Source organism: Protomyctophum bolini, assembly GCF_963924005.1.
Source record: "Protomyctophum bolini genome assembly, chromosome: 15".
NCBI classification, from domain to species: domain Eukaryota; kingdom Metazoa; phylum Chordata; class Actinopteri; order Myctophiformes; family Myctophidae; genus Protomyctophum; species Protomyctophum bolini.
Window position 1 is genome coordinate 3,770,861 of NC_137876.1, and position 21,083 is coordinate 3,791,943.

At 46.6% G+C, this 21,083-nt stretch overlaps 1 protein-coding gene and 1 pseudogene across 2 annotated transcripts in view; both read left to right on the plus strand.

The window, feature by feature from the left end:
- Window positions 1–21,083, plus strand: part of LOC308329132 (gamma-aminobutyric acid receptor subunit rho-2-like) — an 88,615-nt pseudogene that overhangs the window by 38,772 nt on the left and 28,760 nt on the right. Inside the window, exons 4-6 of the transcript in view lie at window positions 4,191–4,414; window positions 17,467–17,551; window positions 18,828–18,968. The product of the transcript in view is annotated as a gamma-aminobutyric acid receptor subunit rho-2-like (transcript). The remainder of the gene's footprint in view (window positions 1–4,190; window positions 4,415–17,466; window positions 17,552–18,827; window positions 18,969–21,083) is intronic.
- Window positions 830–2,446, plus strand: LOC308329133 (sodium-dependent lysophosphatidylcholine symporter 1-B-like; the record flags this gene model as incomplete). Its single annotated transcript, XM_080783339.1, has 1 exon — window positions 830–2,446. One exon carries the CDS (start codon window positions 830–832, stop codon window positions 2,444–2,446), a length of 1,617 nt encoding a protein of 538 aa, XP_080639465.1.

A 21,083-nucleotide genomic window follows, 5' to 3' on the forward strand; every position in this document is an offset into this window, starting at 1 on the left:
ATAATTTAGTTACACGTGGTGATTGGGCATTTTCCGCCCGGGCACCTAGCCCACCCCCTCTTTTCACGCCGTGTCAAGTACCGTGCCGAATCAAATGGCTACTACTTTGCATAACAACAGGACAGCTTTAACTGTTTATACATGAGCACACGTAGCCGTAAGTATGCACACTTACAGCAGTAGGCTAGGGCTCCAGTAGGCTATACTGCTGCTGCTGTGTGGGGTTCTGCACACAAGAAGAATGCCTCCTCGTCCATCAAACAACTAATTCGTCCAAAGCAAACTTTTTCGCTCTCTTATATACTATAACAATAGGCTTATAGGCTATATCAGCTGTTCTGTGTGTATGCTGCGATGCGCACATGCACGCGCGTGCACGTGACGTCATTAAAATGTGACATCATTAAAACGCTGTGGTACCAGTAAAAAAAAAAAACCCACCAATGACATCACTGCTTATCAGGGACAGGCGTCATGGACTGACTCATTCCAGACTGGCGTCATGAACCCACGCCGATAGATACACCATGTTTGGGCTTAGATATTGTGGAAACTCCATATACGTCCATATGAGGATCTGTTGATGATGTCTCAGCTCCTTGTACGGTTGAGCGTCTCATCACCACGTGAGGCTATTTCTTAAATAATATCCATATATGTCCCGCCGAGATGTCTACGCTCAAAATGACCGCAGACTTTGATAAGTGTTAAAAGCATCTGAAAGGCGTTATTTCTTTATGCACCAACCGTGCAAAATAAGAAAACCTTCATTGTGGGTTTTGTTGTTCTTCACGGTGCAGCCATCTAAAACAGTCAAAGCCTTGTCGTCATGGCCGAAGGAGATCAGGGAGAGGAGCTTCGGAATCCCAACGCGAGTTCTTTGAACGCACACGCGCCGGTCGGCTCGAAAAATGACGCCTGCACGCCGCAGAGCGGCGGGCTGTCGGTCTGCGCCAAACTGTGCTACGCCGCCGGCGGAGCGCCCCGCCAGATCTCCGGCTGCGCCCTGGGCTTCTTCCTGCAGATCTACCTGCTGGACGTGGCGCGGCTGGACGCCCACAGCGCCTCCGTGGTCCTGTTCGCCGGCTGCCTGTGGGCCGCCCTGATGGACCCCGTGGTGGGCTTCCTGGTCTCCCGCAGCCCGCGGACACGGGCGGGACGCATGCTGCCCTGGATCGGGCTGGCCGCTCCGCTGGCCGCGCTGTCGTACGTCCTGGTGTGGTACGTCCCCCCCTTCGCCCGCGGCGGGAGCCTCGTCTGGCACCTGGCGTCCTACTGCCTCTACCAGACGCTGCAGACCTGCGTGGACGTTCCCTACGCGGCCCTCACCATGTTCCTCAGCGCCCGGCAGGAGGACAGAGACTCGGCCACGGCCTACAGGATGACCGTGGAGGTTCTGGCCGTGGTGGTGGGCGCGGCCGTCCAGGGGCAGATCGTAGGGATGGGCGACGCGCCGCCGTGCCTCCTCCTCCCCCCGGCGTCCGGTATTAATAATAACGCCACCGGTTCTTTCTCCCCGCTCGCTGTCGCCAACGAAACGCGCTCCTCGCCTTTCTCCTCGGACGGCACGGAAGCCGCCTACGTGATGGCCTCGGGCGCCATCTCTGCCTTCTACTTCCTCTGCACCGCGGCTCTGTTCTTTGGAGTGCGAGAGGTGGAGGAACCCCGCCGCCGCCCCCGCTCAGCGGAGCCCAGCACGAGGCCTTCTTTCCTCCAGGGGATCAGGACGATGGCGGGGCACGGACCCTACGTCAGACTGGTCGCCGGCTTCCTCCTCTCGTCGCTGGCGTACAAGCTCCTGAACGGGAACTTGGCGCTGTTCTGCAGCTACACGCTGGGCTTCGGAGCGGACTTCAAGAACATCGTTCTGGTGGTCATGCTCTCGGCCGCGCTGAGCGTGCCCGCCTGGCAGTGGTTCCAGACGCGCTTCGGTAAGAAGACGGCGGTCTACGCCGGCGGCGCCTCCGTCCTTCCCTTCCTGGTCCTGCTGGCGTGCGCCGAGAGCCGCCTGACGCTCACCTACGTCGTCGCCGTGGCCGCCGGAGCGAGCGTGGCGTCGGCGTACCTGCTGCCGTGGTCGATGCTTCCCGACGCGCTGGACCACTTCAGGGCGCACAACAACAACCCCGAGTCCAGCGACGGCCACGAGGCGGCCATCTTCTACTCCTTCTACATCTTCTCTGCCAAGCTGGCCTCCGGCGTCGCCCAGGGCGTTTCCACGCTGAGCTTGGATCTGGCGGGCTACGTTCCTGGACGCTGCGAGCAGCCGGAGGAGGTGAATCTGGCTCTGAAGCTGTTGGTCTCGGCCGCGCCCGTCGCCCTCATTCTGCTCAGCTTCGCAGTGTTTTATACTTATCCCATCGACGAGGAGACGAGGAAGGCCAACCGCAGACGGCTTCAGGAGCTGCAGGACAACGACGCACATGTAGAGGAGGGTTCTGTCTGATAGTAGCAAAACGCTGACTGGTGTTTTCATCGACTAAAACTAAGACGAAAAATGTGCGTCGACTACCTAATGGAAACTACATGAAAACTAAATATACTGACGATTTCGTCAACAAATAAAAACTAGACTAAAATGTTAGGAAGGGACTAGTGGACAAGAGATCCAGTATAATATCATTTTACACTTGGTTGCATGCTGAAAATAGCAGATCGGCTAGTGAAAAAAACGGCATCAAGGCCCGCCAAAATCGACTAAAACCTCACGACATTTAGTCGACTAAAACTAGACTAACACTAACACATTCCAGGTGACTAAATTGTGACTGAAACTAAATTAAAACTTTTCAAAAGACTATGACTAAAACTAAATGTTTTTTCTGCCAAAAGCAACACTGTGGTGCAGTTACATCTCAAATATCTGTTTAGTGATACTGTGTCACAGTCTGGCCCAACCCATTATTTTAACGGTGGATCTATTGGGTTGGTAGTCTAAGCATTTCCATCTAATCTCATCTCTTCTTAACCCATTCTGGACGGTGTTTAACCCTTTTGGTGTTTTAAGCATTATGTTATACTTTAGCTATTGAAAAATAGCAGATCTACAAGCTCTAACTAACTTATAGTTCTGCTATTTTTGAAAAATCGTAAAAATGTGGTGCAAATATATTCTTTCAGAGTGAATGTTTTTAACTCAAATCTTTGCTTCTGGGGGGGGGGGGGTCACTGGAACAACATATTTTCAGATGGGGGTCGGCGGCCAATTACATATATCTTTGGGGGTGCTTGATATGAAATAGTTTGAGAACATAGACATAGAGAGCATATACTATTTACACACACCTCGACAGTGGGTGCAGGGCCAATAAGGCAATTATGGAAAAAATGATGAAATGTTTGCATCTGTATATTGACCTGACGAAGATCTGTGAAGATCGAAACGTTGTCGATTCAACAAAGTTATTCTTTACCAAAAGAACCACTGACATAGAAACATGGGTTTTTCAGAAATGTTCAGATTTAGAAGACATTCTGTAGAATCGGCCTCAGGTCATCTCCAATGACCACCGGGCGGTAGTAATTCAGGCAGGCTTTTGGGGAGGCATTCTTGGAAATGTGGGACAATGGATGGATCCAGATCAGAACCACCAATGTAGAGTTGTACATCCTTATCCGTTAACCACATGGACCGTAACGTCCCAATCCCAAGTTTGTGGATCAGCTATACTTCTGTGAAGAGATTTAGGGGGGTGGGGGGGGGGGGGGGGCAGAACGAGTAGCAGTCAGACTACAGCGCTGCCCTGGGAGACTCTGTTCAACAAAGTATAAAGATTTAACCCGTTAAAGGACAACTAGTTTTTTTCAACCAAGGTTCATGTTTTAGGTTTTTTATTATAGAAAGTAAAAGATGTTTTCTTCATTTGCTGCTTTCTTTCGTTTTAGGGATTTTACCTGTTTTTGATAGGGGTCAAAAGCCCCATTCGAGCCATGGGGCTAAATGTGTTTTAGTTTTTTTTTAATAACATTTTATAGCTCCGTACCCCCCCGCCCCCCCTTCAAGTTTCAAATGCACACAAATATTGTACACAAAGCAGCCGATCTACAAGCTCACAATGCGTTGTGATGCGACGCATTGTGAGCTTGTAGATCGGCTGTTTTCCAATGGCCAAAATGTAACGTCATCAGAGGGCCTTCAAGGGGAAAAAAACGCTTAACCCTTTTTGCTCCGTACCGCCCCCTGGCTGCAGGACTTCACCATGACGCTGTACCTGAGACACTACTGGAAGGACGAGCGTCTGTCCTTCACCAGCTCCACCAATAAGAGCATGACGTTCGACGGGCGGCTGGTGAAGAAGATCTGGGTGCCCGACGTCTTCTTCGTCCACTCCAAGAGGAGCTTCATCCACGACACCACCACGGACAACATCATGATCCGCGTGTTCCCCGACGGCCACGTGCTCTACAGTCTGAGGTGAGTTCTGATCAGTCTGAGGTGAGTTCTGATCAGTCTGAGGTGAGTTCCTCTACAGTCTGAGGTGAGTTCCTCTACAGTCTGAGGTGAGTTCTGATCAGTCTGAGGTGAGTTCTGATCAGTCTGAGGTGAGTTCTGATCAGTCTGAGGTGAGTTCCTCTACAGTCTGAGGTGAGTTCCTCTACAGTCTGAGGTGAGTTCTGATCAGTCTGAGGTGAGTTCTGACCAGTCTGAGGTGAGTTCTGATCAGTCTGAGGTGAGTTCTGATCAGTCTGAGGTGAGTTCTGATCAGTCTGAGGTGAGTTCTGATCAGTCTGAGGTGAGTTCTGATCAGTCTGAGGTGAGTTCCTCTACAGTCTGAGGTGAGCCCCAAGTCGTATAGAAAGTATACTCGCATTTATGTTAAGAGACAAAAAAGGGACTCCTGCACATCCAAAACGACCCGTAGGAGGTGCAAGTCTAGTTAGCAGGCATAGACATCAAAAAGAGAGAAAAACCTTCCAAGGAAGGGACTGCACACTCCAGGGAACAGAGACGGACAACTTACTGCATCAAACTTATTTATTAGCACGACGCGTTTCGCCGTGAGCTTCGTAAGGTGCTATTTATGTTATCGCATTTATGTTACTTAACCCATTTTGACCTGGGAACGATTCTACAAATGTGACCAGATTTGACTGAGAGCCTGCCATCGCGCAAACGTTAATAGCACAGGCAGACTCTTCACATGCTAGAGCATGTCTGAAATAAGTGTCAGAGCTGACATTGATATGTAAATATGAAATAAATGCTTAAACATGTAGCTAGGTGTAATGTTAGAGACCACAGAAGTGAAGCTTTCATTTCAAGCCTGTTTTCTCAACTCGCTGTTTCTCTGCAAGACATTACTCTATAAGCCATATCTCCAGAACTGGTGGGTCAAACTGAACAACCAATATGTCAATTTGATTCCCTGCTTTCATATGACATGAAAATAAATGGGTGCGTCCGGCCAGCTGCAGGGCTGGAGCACTGTCGGAATACAAGAAAGTGAGTTGATCAGATAGATTCCATTTCTGGGTATTGCTTCATCTATTTCTCGCTCAAATGTTTTCAAAAACATTTTTAAGAGCAATGTTTAAATGTAAATTACATTGTGTGTCACTAGTGTGTGTGTGTGTGTGTGTGTGTGTGTGTGTGTGTGTGTGATTACATGTCATGTTGGAAACAGCAGTAAATCAAGCGGGGCGCAGCCGCACAGCTGGTGCTCATGAGGGTCTGATTAGTCTGCTATAGAGCGGAACGGTCATTATCAGGACATAACTCACTGCTGAATTCAGCCATTGACCAATCAGAATCAAGCATTCAACCAAGCCATGGAATAATAATTGTCGATACCGGATTGCAGCCAGTGTCTCTAATAAGAAGGGTTTTACATTCTGCCCTGTCAGGGGCTGGAGGTTGTGGTACAGTGTGTTGGTACAGTTACTGTACCAACATACTGTAACACACCCCTCGAGCCCCTGACAACATACTGAGTATGTTGTCAGGGGCTCGAGAGGTACCACATACAGTATGTACTGCTCATTTTAATGCTCCCATCCTCTTCAATAAATTATCTACACTTCACCCCGAGTGGAATATTAATATTTCCCATTTATACGGTATATAAACTAGAAAAGTGTGCTTTGCAGTCGGGCCGGGTTGCCAGCCCAGGGTCGACAGAGGTGGATGGCAATCAATTTGAAATGGGATATGAATAATCTGACTTGACAAAAATTAAATCAATATGGAGTGCCGTACTGTTACATGTACTGTTTGTAGAGAGGCTGTTTGGGGCGTAGAGAATACAAATCTGGCTTCCAACACTTTAAAACCATTTGTTTTTTATAATACACAGCAGATATCCATAGAATCAATTTAACTAAGTGTCCATTTTTGCACACACTCAGCAGTGTTTCCCCTAGCCAGAACCATAGTGTGAACTTTGAATTTCCCAGAAATGCCCAGTATTTTGTTGTGTCCAGCAAAACACTACGCCAATAGCAGCACAGAAAACATAGTTCCATGTGACAGAGGGGTCAAAGTTGAACAATATAAACATTACAGACAAAAGACGATACTTTGAAATCCCATCATTTCATTCAGGCATATATGTTTACCGTCTTTTTTTTCCCTACCCGCTGCGGCACCCCTTCTCCGCTGGGAAGGTGATCATCTCGTTTTTATTTGTACTTTAATCTACAGCACGGCCAGGGCACGCAACGCGCTGATTATTGTATCAAGCCTGGGTCGCTCGTTATTTTTGAGAGAGAGAGAGAGAGAGAGAGAGAGAGACTGTTGAACACACACACACACACACACACACACACACACACACATCAGGGGGATCATCATCTGCTGCTGCACCACGTTTTTTTGTGTGGATTTCGGAACTGCAAAATGCACGAAATAACGCGCTCTATGTGCAAACTCATCGGCGCGCCTTGGATATGAGCGGCACCTTGGAAATGAGCATGCTCAGAAAGACCGGAATGAACTTACATCCGAAGCAGTGTATATACATGAGTCCAATTTTCTTTCAATCGCATTGAACATCGGAAATTATCCGGATCGGAATGTTTTTTAAATCGCATCGAGCATTTTCATTCGGATTTTAAGTTTTTGTAGGTGTTTACATGACAACGTTTAATAGGATTTAACTTCTATTCGGAATTAAGAGGTGTTGAAAGACCTCATGTAAACGTAGACATTGACTGCTGTTGACGTATATATATATATATATATACGTTTTATTTATTTATAGCCATCTGTTGTCTGTGATTGACGTACAGTATATGTCCATTTTCAGTGGCGTGCACAGACACTAGGGGGTGCTAGAGCACCACCTGCCCTTGCCCTCTGGAGAGCAATGTGCCCTTTTGAAAAAAATAAATTCCCCCCCTTTTTTTGTAGGCCTACAGTGTACAGTATGTGGACCATGGTGACATCGATCAATTCTTGATGAAAGAAAAAAGCTTCTAATATATTATTTATGCCCCAAAATCTATTAACCCATTCTGAACGGGAACCCATTCTGGTGTTGGCATCATGTTATGCTTTAGCTATTGAAAAATAGCAGATCTACAAGCTCATAGCGCGCCACCGAGTGGCGCGCTACGAGCTTGTAGGTCTGCTATTTTTTGAAAATTCGAAGACTGACTGGCATTTTTAGAATCTGATCTCAGGTCAGAATGGGTTCATCAGAGCAGTGTGTGTCCAGTGGAAACCTCGTGTGAATCTGATCTCAGGTCAGAATGGGTTAAGGCAACCGGCCGGTTCCACGCGCTGCACAAGGTGCCCTTTTTCACTTGAGCACTTGATAGATACATAGCTTTATAGATCTGAAACGGCACGGTGGTGAAAGACCAACTTTTAGCACTGAGCCGGTTGCTAGGCAACGGCTTGCACACGGAACGTGCTCGCGCATGCATAGACTACTGTTATAATCAGGATCTTCTCTGGTACTCTTTTCTCTAAAACACTACGTCCCTGTCCGTCCGTTGTGCTGATCAGACATCCAGAGTTAAAACACTACGTCCCTGTCCGTCCGTTGTGCTGATCAGACATCCAGAGTTAAAACACTACGTCCCTGTCCGTCCGTTGTGCTGATCAGACATCCAGAGTTAAAACACTACGTCCCTGTCCGTCCGTTGTGCTGATCAGACATCCAGAGTTAAAACACTACGTCCCTGTCCGTCCGTTGTGCTGATCAGACATCCAGAGTTAAAACACTACGTCCCTGTCCGTCCGTTGTGCTGATCAGACATCCAGAGTTAAAACACTACGTCCCTGTCCGTCCGTTGTGCTGATCAGACATCCAGAGTTAAAACACTACGTCCCTGTCCGTCCGTTGTGCTGATCAGACATCCAGAGTTAAAACACTACGTCCCTGTCCGTCCGTTGTGCTGATCAGACATCCAGAGTTAAAACACTACGTCCCTGTCCGTCCGTTGTGCTGATCAGACATCCAGAGTTAAAACACTACGTCCCTGTCCGTCCGTTGTGCTGATCAGACATCCAGAGTTAAAACACTACGTCCCTGTCCGTCCGTTGTGCTGATCAGACATCCAGAGTTAAAACACTACGTCCCTGTCCGTCCGTTGTGCTGATCAGACATCCAGAGTTAAAACACTACGTCCCTGTCCGTCCGTTGTGCTGATCAGACATCCAGAGTTAAAACACTACGTCCCTGTCCGTCCGTTGTGCTGATCAGACATCCAGAGTTAAAACACTACGTCCCTGTCCGTCCGTTGTGCTGATCAGACATCCAGAGTTAAAACACTACGTCCCTGTCCGTCCGTTGTGCTGATCAGACATCCAGAGTTAAAACACTACGTCCCTGTCCGTCCGTTGTGCTGATCAGACATCCAGAGTTAAAACACTACGTCCCTGTCCGTCCGTTGTGCTGATCAGACATCCAGAGTTAAAACACTACGTCCCTGTCCGTCCGTTGTGCTGATCAGACATCCAGAGTTAAAACACTACGTCCCTGTCCGTCCGTTGTGCTGATCAGACATCCAGAGTTAAAACACTACGTCCCTGTCCGTCCGTTGTGCTGATCAGACATCCAGAGTTAAAACACTACGTCCCTGTCCGTCCGTTGTGCTGATCAGACATCCAGAGTTAAAACACTACGTCCCTGTCCGTCCGTTGTGCTGATCAGACATCCAGAGTTAAAACACTACGTCCCTGTCCGTCCGTTGTGCTGATCAGACATCCAGAGTTAAAACACTACGTCCCTGTCCGTCCGTTGTGCTGATCAGACATCCAGAGTTAAAACACTACGTCCCTGTCCGTCCGTTGTGCTGATCAGACATCCAGAGTTAAAACACTACGTCCCTGTCCGTCCGTTGTGCTGATCAGACATCCAGAGTTAAAACACTACGTCCCTGTCCGTCCGTTGTGCTGATCAGACATCCAGAGTTAAAACACTACGTCCCTGTCCGTCCGTTGTGCTGATCAGACATCCAGAGTTAAAACACTACGTCCCTGTCCGTCCGTTGTGCTGATCAGACATCCAGAGTTAAAACACTACGTCCCTGTCCGTCCGTTGTGCTGATCAGACATCCAGAGTTAAAACACTACGTCCCTGTCCGTCCGTTGTGCTGATCAGACATCCAGAGTTAAAACACTACGTCCCTGTCCGTCCGTTGTGCTGATCAGACATCCAGAGTTAAAACACTACGTCCCTGTCCGTCCGTTGTGCTGATCAGACATCCAGAGTTAAAACACTACGTCCCTGTCCGTCCGTTGTGCTGATCAGACATCCAGAGTTAAAACACTACGTCCCTGTCCGTCCGTTGTGCTGATCAGACATCCAGAGTTAAAACACTACGTCCCTGTCCGTCCGTTGTGCTGATCAGACATCCAGAGTTAAAACACTACGTCCCTGTCCGTCCGTTGTGCTGATCAGACATCCAGAGTTAAAACACTACGTCCCTGTCCGTCCGTTGTGCTGATCAGACATCCAGAGTTAAAACACTACGTCCCTGTCCGTCCGTTGTGCTGATCAGACATCCAGAGTTAAAACACTACGTCCCTGTCCGTCCGTTGTGCTGATCAGACATCCAGAGTTAAAACACTACGTCCCTGTCCGTCCGTTGTGCTGATCAGACATCCAGAGTTAAAACACTACGTCCCTGTCCGTCCGTTGTGCTGATCAGACATCCAGAGTTAAAACACTACGTCCCTGTCCGTCCGTTGTGCTGATCAGACATCCAGAGTTAAAACACTACGTCCCTGTCCGTCCGTTGTGCTGATCAGACATCCAGAGTTAAAACACTACGTCCCTGTCCGTCCGTTGTGCTGATCAGACATCCAGAGTTAAAACACTACGTCCCTGTCCGTCCGTTGTGCTGATCAGACATCCAGAGTTAAAACACTACGTCCCTGTCCGTCCGTTGTGCTGATCAGACATCCAGAGTTAAAACACTACGTCCCTGTCCGTCCGTTGTGCTGATCAGACATCCAGAGTTAAAACACTACGTCCCTGTCCGTCCGTTGTGCTGATCAGACATCCAGAGTTAAAACACTACGTCCCTGTCCGTCCGTTGTGCTGATCAGACATCCAGAGTTAAAACACTACGTCCCTGTCCGTCCGTTGTGCTGATCAGACATCCAGAGTTAAAACACTACGTCCCTGTCCGTCCGTTGTGCTGATCAGACATCCAGAGTTAAAACACTACGTCCCTGTCCGTCCGTTGTGCTGATCAGACATCCAGAGTTAAAACACTACGTCCCTGTCCGTCCGTTGTGCTGATCAGACATCCAGAGTTAAAACACTACGTCCCTGTCCGTCCGTTGTGCTGATCAGACATCCAGAGTTAAAACACTACGTCCCTGTCCGTCCGTTGTGCTGATCAGACATCCAGAGTTAAAACACTACGTCCCTGTCCGTCCGTTGTGCTGATCAGACATCCAGAGTTAAAACACTACGTCCCTGTCCGTCCGTTGTGCTGATCAGACATCCAGAGTTAAAACACTACGTCCCTGTCCGTCCGTTGTGCTGATCAGACATCCAGAGTTAAAACACTACGTCCCTGTCCGTCCGTTGTGCTGATCAGACATCCAGAGTTAAAACACTACGTCCCTGTCCGTCCGTTGTGCTGATCAGACATCCAGAGTTAAAACACTACGTCCCTGTCCGTCCGTTGTGCTGATCAGACATCCAGAGTTAAAACACTACGTCCCTGTCCGTCCGTTGTGCTGATCAGACATCCAGAGTTAAAACACTACGTCCCTGTCCGTCCGTTGTGCTGATCAGACACAAAAACACTACGTCCCTGTCCGTCCGTTGTGCTGATCAGACACAAAAACACTACGTCCCTGTCCGTCCGTTGTGCTGATCAGACACAAAAACACTACGTCCCTGTCCGTCCGTTGTGCTGATCAGACACAAAAACACTACGTCCCTGTCCGTCCGTTGTGCTGATCAGACACAAAAACACTACGTCCCTGTCCGTCCGTTGTGCTGATCAGACATCCAGAGTTAAAACACTACGTCCCTGTCCGTCCGTTGTGCTGATCAGACATCCGAAGTTCGGATCTGACTTCTGCTTTTTCATCGCATCGCAATTGAAATATAAACATTTCTCGAGAAAGATAGCTTTTCTTATACAATGGAGGTCTGCGAGCGGGGAAGTACTTGAGTAGTAATCCCGCGAAAGCTATTTACCACTTTGTGGCCACACGGTCTGCAGTCTTAAGTGTTAATAGTGACCAAAACCAGAGCAGAACTCCCACCACGGGACTCGATCATGCAGTCAATTAATACCATTGCAAACGCTATATATTAATGGCAAGTATCTCCTACAGCTTTAAGTCCAAAAATCTAAACTAACCCTTTAAGTGGAAAAACGGTCACGATAGGTATACAAAAAACATGCGCGATTAATTGCAGATAAAATTTGTATAAAAGACAATATAATTTGTTGGTAACGAATTCATTACTGTGGCGGTCGGCATGGGGCAGTAGTTTGTATGGCGGCCCACCACACTATGATGCATAGGGCTGTATTTTGCGTGTCTTAAGTACCAGGTCTTATTCCCTAACTTGAGTAAACTAAAGACCTGGAGGCGTGGTCAATGCCATTTGGCTATTCTGAGTGGCCAAAGAGCATTGACCACGCCTCCAGGTCTTTAGTTTACTCAAGTTAGGGAATAAGACCAGGTACTTAAGACACGCAAAATACAGCCCATAATATATAATTATATTATAGGGGATACAGAAGTATAATGATAGGTTTGATGTGCACGCAGGGGAGTGGGACCTTTAGATTCTAATACTGGACGCCAAGCAGTTCAACTGCATTTTGCTTGTGGGCTTATTTAATGACTGCAATCCTTCTCTGTGGAGTGGTTTGTTTGTGTGGAGCGGCCTCAGCACTATGGCTATAGATGTCGTGCTCTAATTAGAGGTAGTGTATCGTTTCTATCGGGTGGAGAAACCTATTATGTCCCAGAACTGTTTACTTGTCAGCGTTGAAATTCAAAAACAGCTAAAGTATAAGCAGATCTGCAAGCTCAAAACGCAACGCTAAATGTGTATTGGTGCTTTTGTTTGACGCTGTAGTATGATCAAGTAGAGTGTTAATTTTACGACAAAAACAAACGTTAAATTATGGAGATATTTTAAGTGGTTTCTGCCCGACATCGATGATATGATCTTTGTCGATGAGTCGTGGGCATAAAGACCAGCCGTGCTTTTCTGAATGCCGACCCTTTCCAAACTCCAAAGTATCGTATCGCCCTATAGCAGGTTTCATCACACGAGGGAGTAATCAATCACGTATACTGTACAAAAGACTGCAAAAGACCAGTGGTGCAGGACAAAGTACTCCACCCCAGTACATGTAGTCAAATATTACTTCAGTGAAAGTTGCTTGGTCAAATCTTTGCTGTCTGTAAGTTAAAGTACTGTCTATAATAATACAAATGGCAGAACTACAAGCTCACAACGTGGCTCATCTTACTGCATTGTGAGCTTGTAGATCTGCCATTTTCACTAGCGTGTATTTGAAATAATAAAATAAGTTAAAGGATATTTACCGTAATATCTGATATTATTGTTATTATCCAAAAACCAGTGGTAGAGGTGAAATAAGTGGTACCAGTATCGTAGAGACGGTATAAAGTACTACTCCGGTAAAGTAAAAAAACAGTACTTATAAGTATACATGAGTAAATGTACTTAGTTAGCGTACACCACTGACTGGAGACAGCTCATTGTTCATTAGTCCTCCAACTTCACAAAACATATCCGGTGCTTTGCTCAGCCAAACACAATCAAAGACTTTGTATACATTGTCATTTCCCAGACGCACAACTTTCCACCGAGACGATGTTCAATGACCATGAAAGGAACTGAGACAGACAGAAACAAAACAAAGGCTGTCACTTCACATTATGAAGTGACATATTTATGAAGTGACAGGAACAGCTTTATGAAGTTTAATGTTTAAGTTAAAATGTTCAATGACCATGAAAAACTGAGAGAGAGAGAAAAGAGATAAGAGAAACACAGGCTGTCACTTCATAAAGTTCTGTAAGTTCTGACGTAAACGTCAAGAACGCTCAAGACCCAAAAGAAAGAATGTCACGTTTGCCCCGGGACCCAAACCAGTGAAAGTTGCAGATCTACAAGCACACAACGTGTGGCTTCGCGCCACGTTGCGAGCTCGTAGATGGGCTATTTTCAGTCCTTCTTGAACCTTTGATTTATTTATGGAAATTATTCGATTTTATTTTAAATGTATTTTTCCAAATACTTGAAGGAATTGTTTTTAATTGATGAAAAGTTGTGATTGTTTTGTTTCAACTTTTTAAAATGTGTGTGTTTTAAATGTAGGAAATGGAAAAAAGGGTGATATTTACTCGCTACCCATAAAAATCGGTCCGCGACCCCCACATGTATACCGACCCACTGTTTGAGGTGAAAACGACACAAACGACACAGCGCTCTGTCGAGTCCTTAATTGGCAGGAAAAAGGTTTGAGAACCAGTGTACTAGGCAACTAGGGTGTGTACTGCTGTAGCTAGAAGAATTGACCATAAATAGACCCGGTCCGTTTCTAATCCGTACAGAACATACAGGCCCGTGTCAGGTCTGCAGCACTGCACACACCTCCTCCTCCCCGACCCGACCATCCCACACCGCCTCTTCACTCTCTCTCCCATCCATCACCTGAGCAATTTAAGCAGAAATGCTGATGTAAATACCGCCTATACCGTATTAATAAACCAAATATCCAGACTGCCTAATTGGCCCACGGCGCGCCGTAGCCCCCGCTAGGTTGTTATACCGTAAGAGGTGGCGAGACACGTTTTTCAAAATGTGATGTGTGTGTGTGTGTGTGTGAGTGGTGATGCGAGTGGGTTGTTGGCATTATTTTAACCCATTCTGACCGGGAACCCATCTTGGTGTTAGCATCATGTTATGCTTTAGCTATTGAAAAATAGCAGATCTACAAGCTCGGTGGCGCGCTACGAGCTTGTAGGTCTGCTATTTTTGAAAAATCGAAGAACGACTGACATTTTTAGAATCTGATCTCGGGTCAGAATGGGTTAATCAGACCAGTGTGTGTCGAGTGGAAACCTCGTATGAATCTGATCTCAGGTCAGAATGGGTTAACGAGCCTCCTCATTAGACTGGCATTTCTGATAAATATTCATTGCTGCCACGACGGCATGAGGCCAAAGAGTCCAGAAACAACATGGAGAGTTTCCGTTTTAAGCTTCAGTCACCGAAATAAAGCTTAGAATATGAACGGAGCGAATGAGGATGATCCCATCTTTTATTTATGAACCAGAGATAAAGAGAGAGAGACATGCATGCGTTGGACTTAACCCATTCTGACCTGAGATCAGATTCATACGAGGTTTCCACTGGACACACACTGGTCTGATTAACCCATTCTGACCTGAGATCAGATTCTAAAAATGTCAGTCGTTTTTTGATTTTTCAAAAATAGCAGACCTACAAGCTCATAGCGCGCCACTCGGTGGCGCGCTATGAGCTTGTAGATCTGCTGTTTTTCAATAGCTAAAGCATAACATGATGCCAATACCAAAATGGGTTCCCGTTCAGAATGGGATATAAGACCGAAAAAAACATCTGTGTGTCGTTTTACATTTGAGCTGTTTTGTTTTTTGTGAAAATATGTACATATCTTTTTAATGTATTATTATTGTTTACCTCCAATATTTACTTCTGGGCGTCCCTGGAACAAAATATTCTCAGATGGGGTCGGCGGCCAAATACACATAACATCAGGGGGGTCCTTGACATGACAAGGTTTGAGAGACACTCAGATGGACATTTTCAGAAAACTGATAGGTTTAACAGAGATTTTGCCTCAGGTCGTAATGGATTAAAAAGTACAAACGGCTACCCAGACTCCATTCCCTTCATGGCTCCTCTCTCATCTGTCCTCCTTGGTCCTGAGATAGAGACTGAATGTGAAAAACAGCGATACAATTTTCAGGGTAGTGATATCATATTATGGCTACACTAAAACTAGAATAAAAGTGTGTGTTTAGGTGCCCCCTGGTTGCAGAACCAGAGTTTCTTAAATGCGTCTTCTATTATGCTACGAATGGCACTAGGTTTCACACGGACCGTATCAGTAATGTGGACCTCTATGGGGACCTACCGCGGGTCACAGACAAAGTCAGAGAGAGAAGGATGAGGCTGGCAGGGCACTGCGTCAGGCACCCAGAACTAGAGGCTGGCAGGGCACTGCGTCAGGCACCCAGAACTAGAGGCTGGCAGGACACTGCGTCAGGCACCCAAAGGCTGGCAGGGCACTGCGTCAGGCACCCAGAACTAGAGGCTGGCAGGGCACAGCGTCAGGCACCCAGAACTAGAGGCTGGCAGGGCACTGCGTCAGGCACCCAGAACTAGAGGCTGGCAGGGCACTGCGTCAGGCACCCAGAACTAGAGGCTGGCAGGGCACTGCGTCAGGCACCCAGAACTAGAGGCTGGCAGGGCACTGCGTCAGGCACCCAGAACTAGAGGCTGGCAGGGCACTGCGTCAGGCACCCAGAACTAGAGGCTGGCAGGGCACTGCGTCAGGCACCCAGAACTAGAGGCTGGCAGGGCACTGCGTCAGGCACCCAGAACTAGAGGCTGGCAGGGCACTGCGTCAGGCACCCAGAACTAGAGGCAAGTGAATTGACTCTATAAACACATTCATAGACGGGTCCCCTGGTCACAGCCAACGTATTTCCACTCAGTTCACACGGGGTCCCTGGCACAGGTGTTTGTAGCATCAGCTTCAGGTCTTAATGGGTTGAAAGCTTCTCCATCCGTCTCTAGTTTTAGATCAGGAGGACAGAGAGTTCTTCTCTTTAGATCACTGAACGGTTTAGCACCTCAGAATCTCCCTGAACTCATTAATAATAACTAGACCTATACGTGCCTGTCGGCCACCGGCCTACTTGAGTACCCGCTGTCAACTTGTCATAGCACCCGTTTTAACGGTCTGTCTGTCTTTGTCCCACATGGAGATCTCTGTATCTGCCTGTCTGCCTGAGTGAAGAGTGCAAACTGTCTGTGAAAAGTGGAGCGGTTAAGTAATCAATTGTCAGGTGTGGGGTTGCCATGGCAATCTATTGGCTGAGATTTAGGCTGATTAGGCCCACTGGCAGAGCCTGACCAGAGCCTTTTGGGGTGGTTCTGGAGAAAAAGCAAGCCTGAAAGGTGGGTTTTTGAGTGTGATTTTAAACGTGGCGAAGGTGGGCCACAAGACCATTGCGTACTGCATGCCAGTTGAAACTTGAGGTCACAAAGAAGACCAGGTGACCGAGCCTTTTCTGTCGTTAGCCCCAGATTGTGGAATAATATGAGCTTTTATTTTGCCTTGAATTCAGTTTGAGAGTTTCTGTGGTCAATGTTTTGGTTTGGCTTCGTTGTTATCTTGTGTCCTCTTGCTATGGTTTCTCTGTTTTAGCTTTAAAGCGTGTCTTAGCTTTATTACTTTTTGTACAGCACTTTGTTAACCTTGAGTTTGTGAAATGTGATATATAAATTAAGTGGATGGAAATATATATTTATTTAACCTTTTATTTCTACCAGTAAAAACACTGTTTTTCAAGTTGTGAACAGAATTGGCCAAGAGGCAGATGGATTGGAGAGTTCAGAGTATTCCTGCTTGCTTTTTACTGAGCAGGAAGACTGTCCAAATCAGAAGCAGTGAAAGATTGTCTTTTATTTTATTTAAAATTAAATACAATATTGGCTGAACTGACCATGAACCATGTGGGTGAGAACGTGATGCTGAGGCGGCCCAATTAATTCTACACCGGCGGCAGCGACTGCGCTGAGGTTTCCTGGCTGAACTTGCTCTGCACATCACGTCTGTGACAGGTTACGATGCTCATATATTCATGTCTGTGACAGGTTACGATGCTCATATATTCATGTCAGTGACATGGTTACGATGCTCATATATGCATGTCTGTGGAGAGGTTGCGATGCTCATATTCATATTCACACAGTTTCCGTTGTGGTTTTTCTCTTTGATGTTGGACAGGGTGACCGTGACGGCAGCGTAGGTAATATGGACTTCAGCCGCTTCCCGTTGGACTCCCAGACCTGCTCACTGGAGCTGGAGAGCTGTGAGTATACCAGAAACAACATTATCCCATTCTGACCTGAGATCAGATTCTAGAAATGTCTTCTACAATCCTGACAAGTTTTCTGAAAAAGCTATGTTCCTAGCTAGCTTGGACTTGCATTTAAGAAGTTCAGAGGATTTTTTGTCTCTGGCTTTCATTGCAGTCAGTATGTCCGAAACCACTGGAAACCCAACTGAAATCAACACTAAATAGCGAATTATGACTCAGACTAAAGCTAAATCCTTTTTTTTTTTTTTTTAATGAACAAATAAACTCGACTAGCAGACCCACTTTAAAAGCAAATTAATGTTTTGGAAAAAGTCTGGGCTCCCGTCTGTGACGCATTGGATGAATACATAATATACTTTAAGTGTCCTTGAACCTTTCAGACTCGGTTTGCACACAAAAGCAAAAGCCTTTCAAACTGCAGACAGATTAGATTGGTTTGGACTGGAGGACCCAAAGTCAAAAGCATCATGAATTCAAACATTTCTCCTAACAGTTCTAGTCATCAAGGTTAAGCGTTTTGTGTATTGTGAATTAGTATTATGCCAAATGCTGCTCAGGGTTGTCGATCTTGATAGATTAGACTATTTTCCAAATATTGCGAACAATTGGCACAATGTGAGATAATTTCAAGTGAAAGTAAGATATTTGGATCCGAGATCTAAAGTACAGCACTTACACTTACAGTATACCAGGGGCGTCATGTTTCAATAATGATTGTGAGTGCTCAAAGTCCCGAACAAAAGCCACCTTATTAGCATTTGAATGCCCAAGTTGGGCGGGCCCAACACCTCTTGCCCTTAATACGTGGGTGCATATTGGCTTATTATTTTAACCGTGGGTGGTTTCAGCTACCATGCACCCCCGGTAGTCTCCGCGCCTGCAGTATACAGTACTTAGTCATGTGGAATGGATGCTGTGCTCTCTCTCTCTCTCTCTCTCTCTCTCTCTCTCTTCTCTCTCTCTCTCTCTCTCATCTCTCTCTCTCTCTCTCTCTCATCGATCTCTCTCTCTCTCTCTCTTCTCTCTCTCTCTTCTCTCTCTCTCTCTCTCTCTCTCTCTCTCTCTCTCTCCTCTCTTCTCTCAATCTCTCTCTCTCTTCTCTCTCTCTCTCTCACTCTCTCTCTCTCTCTTCTCTCTCTCTCTCTCTCTCTCCTCTCTCTTCTCTCTCTCATCTTCTCTCTCTCCTCTCTCTCTCTCTCTCTCTCCTCTCCTCCTCTCCCCCCCCCCCTCTCTTCTCTCCTCCCCCCCCCCCCCTCTCTCTCTCCAGACGCCTACACGGACGAGGACCTGATGCTGTACTGGAAGAGCGGCGACGAGTCTCTCTCGACGGACGACCGCATCTCCCTGTCCCAGTTCCTCATCCAGAAGTTCCACACCACGTCGCGCCTGGCCTTCTACAGCAGCACAGGTACGACACAGCCCATACTGTACTGCACTGTACACACAGCAGCACAGGTACACACCAACACACACCACGCCCCGCCTGGCCTAGTCTCGGGATCCCCCCAGGAGGAAGTCACTGATGTTGCTCTGGAGAGGGAAGTCTGGAGCTCTCTGCGACGTTGCCCCTGCGACCCGGCTACGGATAAGCGGTTGAAAATGGATGGATGGATGGATAGTGTCACCTCACAGAATTGTCGCACTCCATCTTTAACGCCCTACTTGATCACCGTCACACAAAAGCAGGCTAAATAGCAGATCTACAAAGCGACGGGCTTCGAGCTGCTTGTCGATGTGCTACTTTTGCTACTTTGGAATTTGAATCCTTGAAAAGTAACCATGTTGCACATAATGAGGTTGGCACCTGACGGGTGCCAATTGTGGACATAGCGGTAATGAGGTTGGCACCTGACAGAGGCGTCAACCTCATTCTGTCCAAAATGGTTACTTTTCTATTGAAGCCCTTTGCGTGTGGCATGTTCTATTGAAGCCCTTTGCGTGTGGCATGTTCTATTGAAGCCCTTTGCGTGTGGCATGTTCTATTGAAGCCTTTTGCGTGTGGCATGTTCTATTGAAGCCCTTTGCGTGTGGCATGTTCTATTGAAGCCCTTTGCGTGTGGCATGTTCTATTGAAGCCCTTTGCGTGTGGCATGTTCTATTGAAGCCTTTTGCGTGTGGCATGTTCTATTGAAGCCCTTTGCGTGTGGCATGTTCTATTGAAGCCCTTTGCGTGTGGAATGTTCTATTGAAGCCCTTTGCGTGTGGCATGTTCTATTGAAGCCCTTTGCGTGTGGCATGTTCTATTGAAGCCCTTTGCGTGTGGCATGTTCTATTGAAGCCCTTTGCGTGTGGCATGTTCTATTGAAGCCCTTTGCGTGTGGAATGTTCTATTGAAGCCCTTTGCGTGTGGCATGAATTCAGGGCGACGCTGCATTCAAAGACGCTGCATTCAAAGTTCAGGAGAGTTTGGGGGAAAAAAAGGCAATTCTCTTGAATTCTGCCCTCGGTGTGGAGAGGAAAGGAAAGCGGGGCATTTGCATTCCTTTCACCATAATGTTGAATTCATCTGGAGTGTGGCCACTTTATTTTTTACAGACGGTAAAAATGGCAGGGGCTCAAGCCCCTTTGATGTCTCCACACACACACACACACACACACACACACACACACACACACACACACAAAATAAAGAAAATAATAATAAATATAACTAAAGATGCTGTCTGTCGAGGTGCCAACTTGCGCCAAGCAGAGCGTGCAAGTACTACTACTAAGTAATGTCTATTACAACTGCTGTTCTAAATCCTTTATATTACACCCCTTATAACTTTGAGAAACGTACCTTATTTACATCACCATCAACAGCCAATAAGGGACCACCATTCTTACCCCGACTCACAGACAGGCTTACTTTTCACACCATCTCTTTACGGTAAATTCCACTTCTATGCCAAATCTGAATGAGAACACAGTGAATAAATAGATTAATCAATTGAATGCCACAGAAAAAAAACAGTCTAAGTCCACACTAATTATCCATAATGTATAAATGATAGCTAAGGGGTCAGGACAACGAGGCCTTTTCGTGGAGGATGGAGTGAGCCCAGTGTCCATGACATCAGAGACACTGGGCTCACTGCTAAAATCTAAAATATCTAAAACCACACATAATCACACACATAAAGACCCCCAGGAAAGTGTTCTAAATCTTCCAAACGTCATTAACATGTATTTTCTTGCGTGCTGCAAGCGTGTACTTCTTGTGCTATTTTTGAACATTTCTCTTAAATAGTCGCGGTACGGCTCATGTGGTTAATTAGAAAATAATTAGGATTAGGGTTATAGCATTAATAATGTTTTTTATTAACCCATTTAGACCTGAGGATGTCTTCTAAATCATGACAGTTTCTATGTCAGTGGTTCTCAAGCTATTTCATGTCAAGGACCCTGAAAATTATATGTAATTGGCCGCCGACCCCCAGAAGCAAAGATTTCAGTTAAAAACGTTCACTCTGAAAGAATATATTTATTCAAAGATTTGCACCACACTTTCATGATCTTTCAAAAATAGCTAAAGTATAAC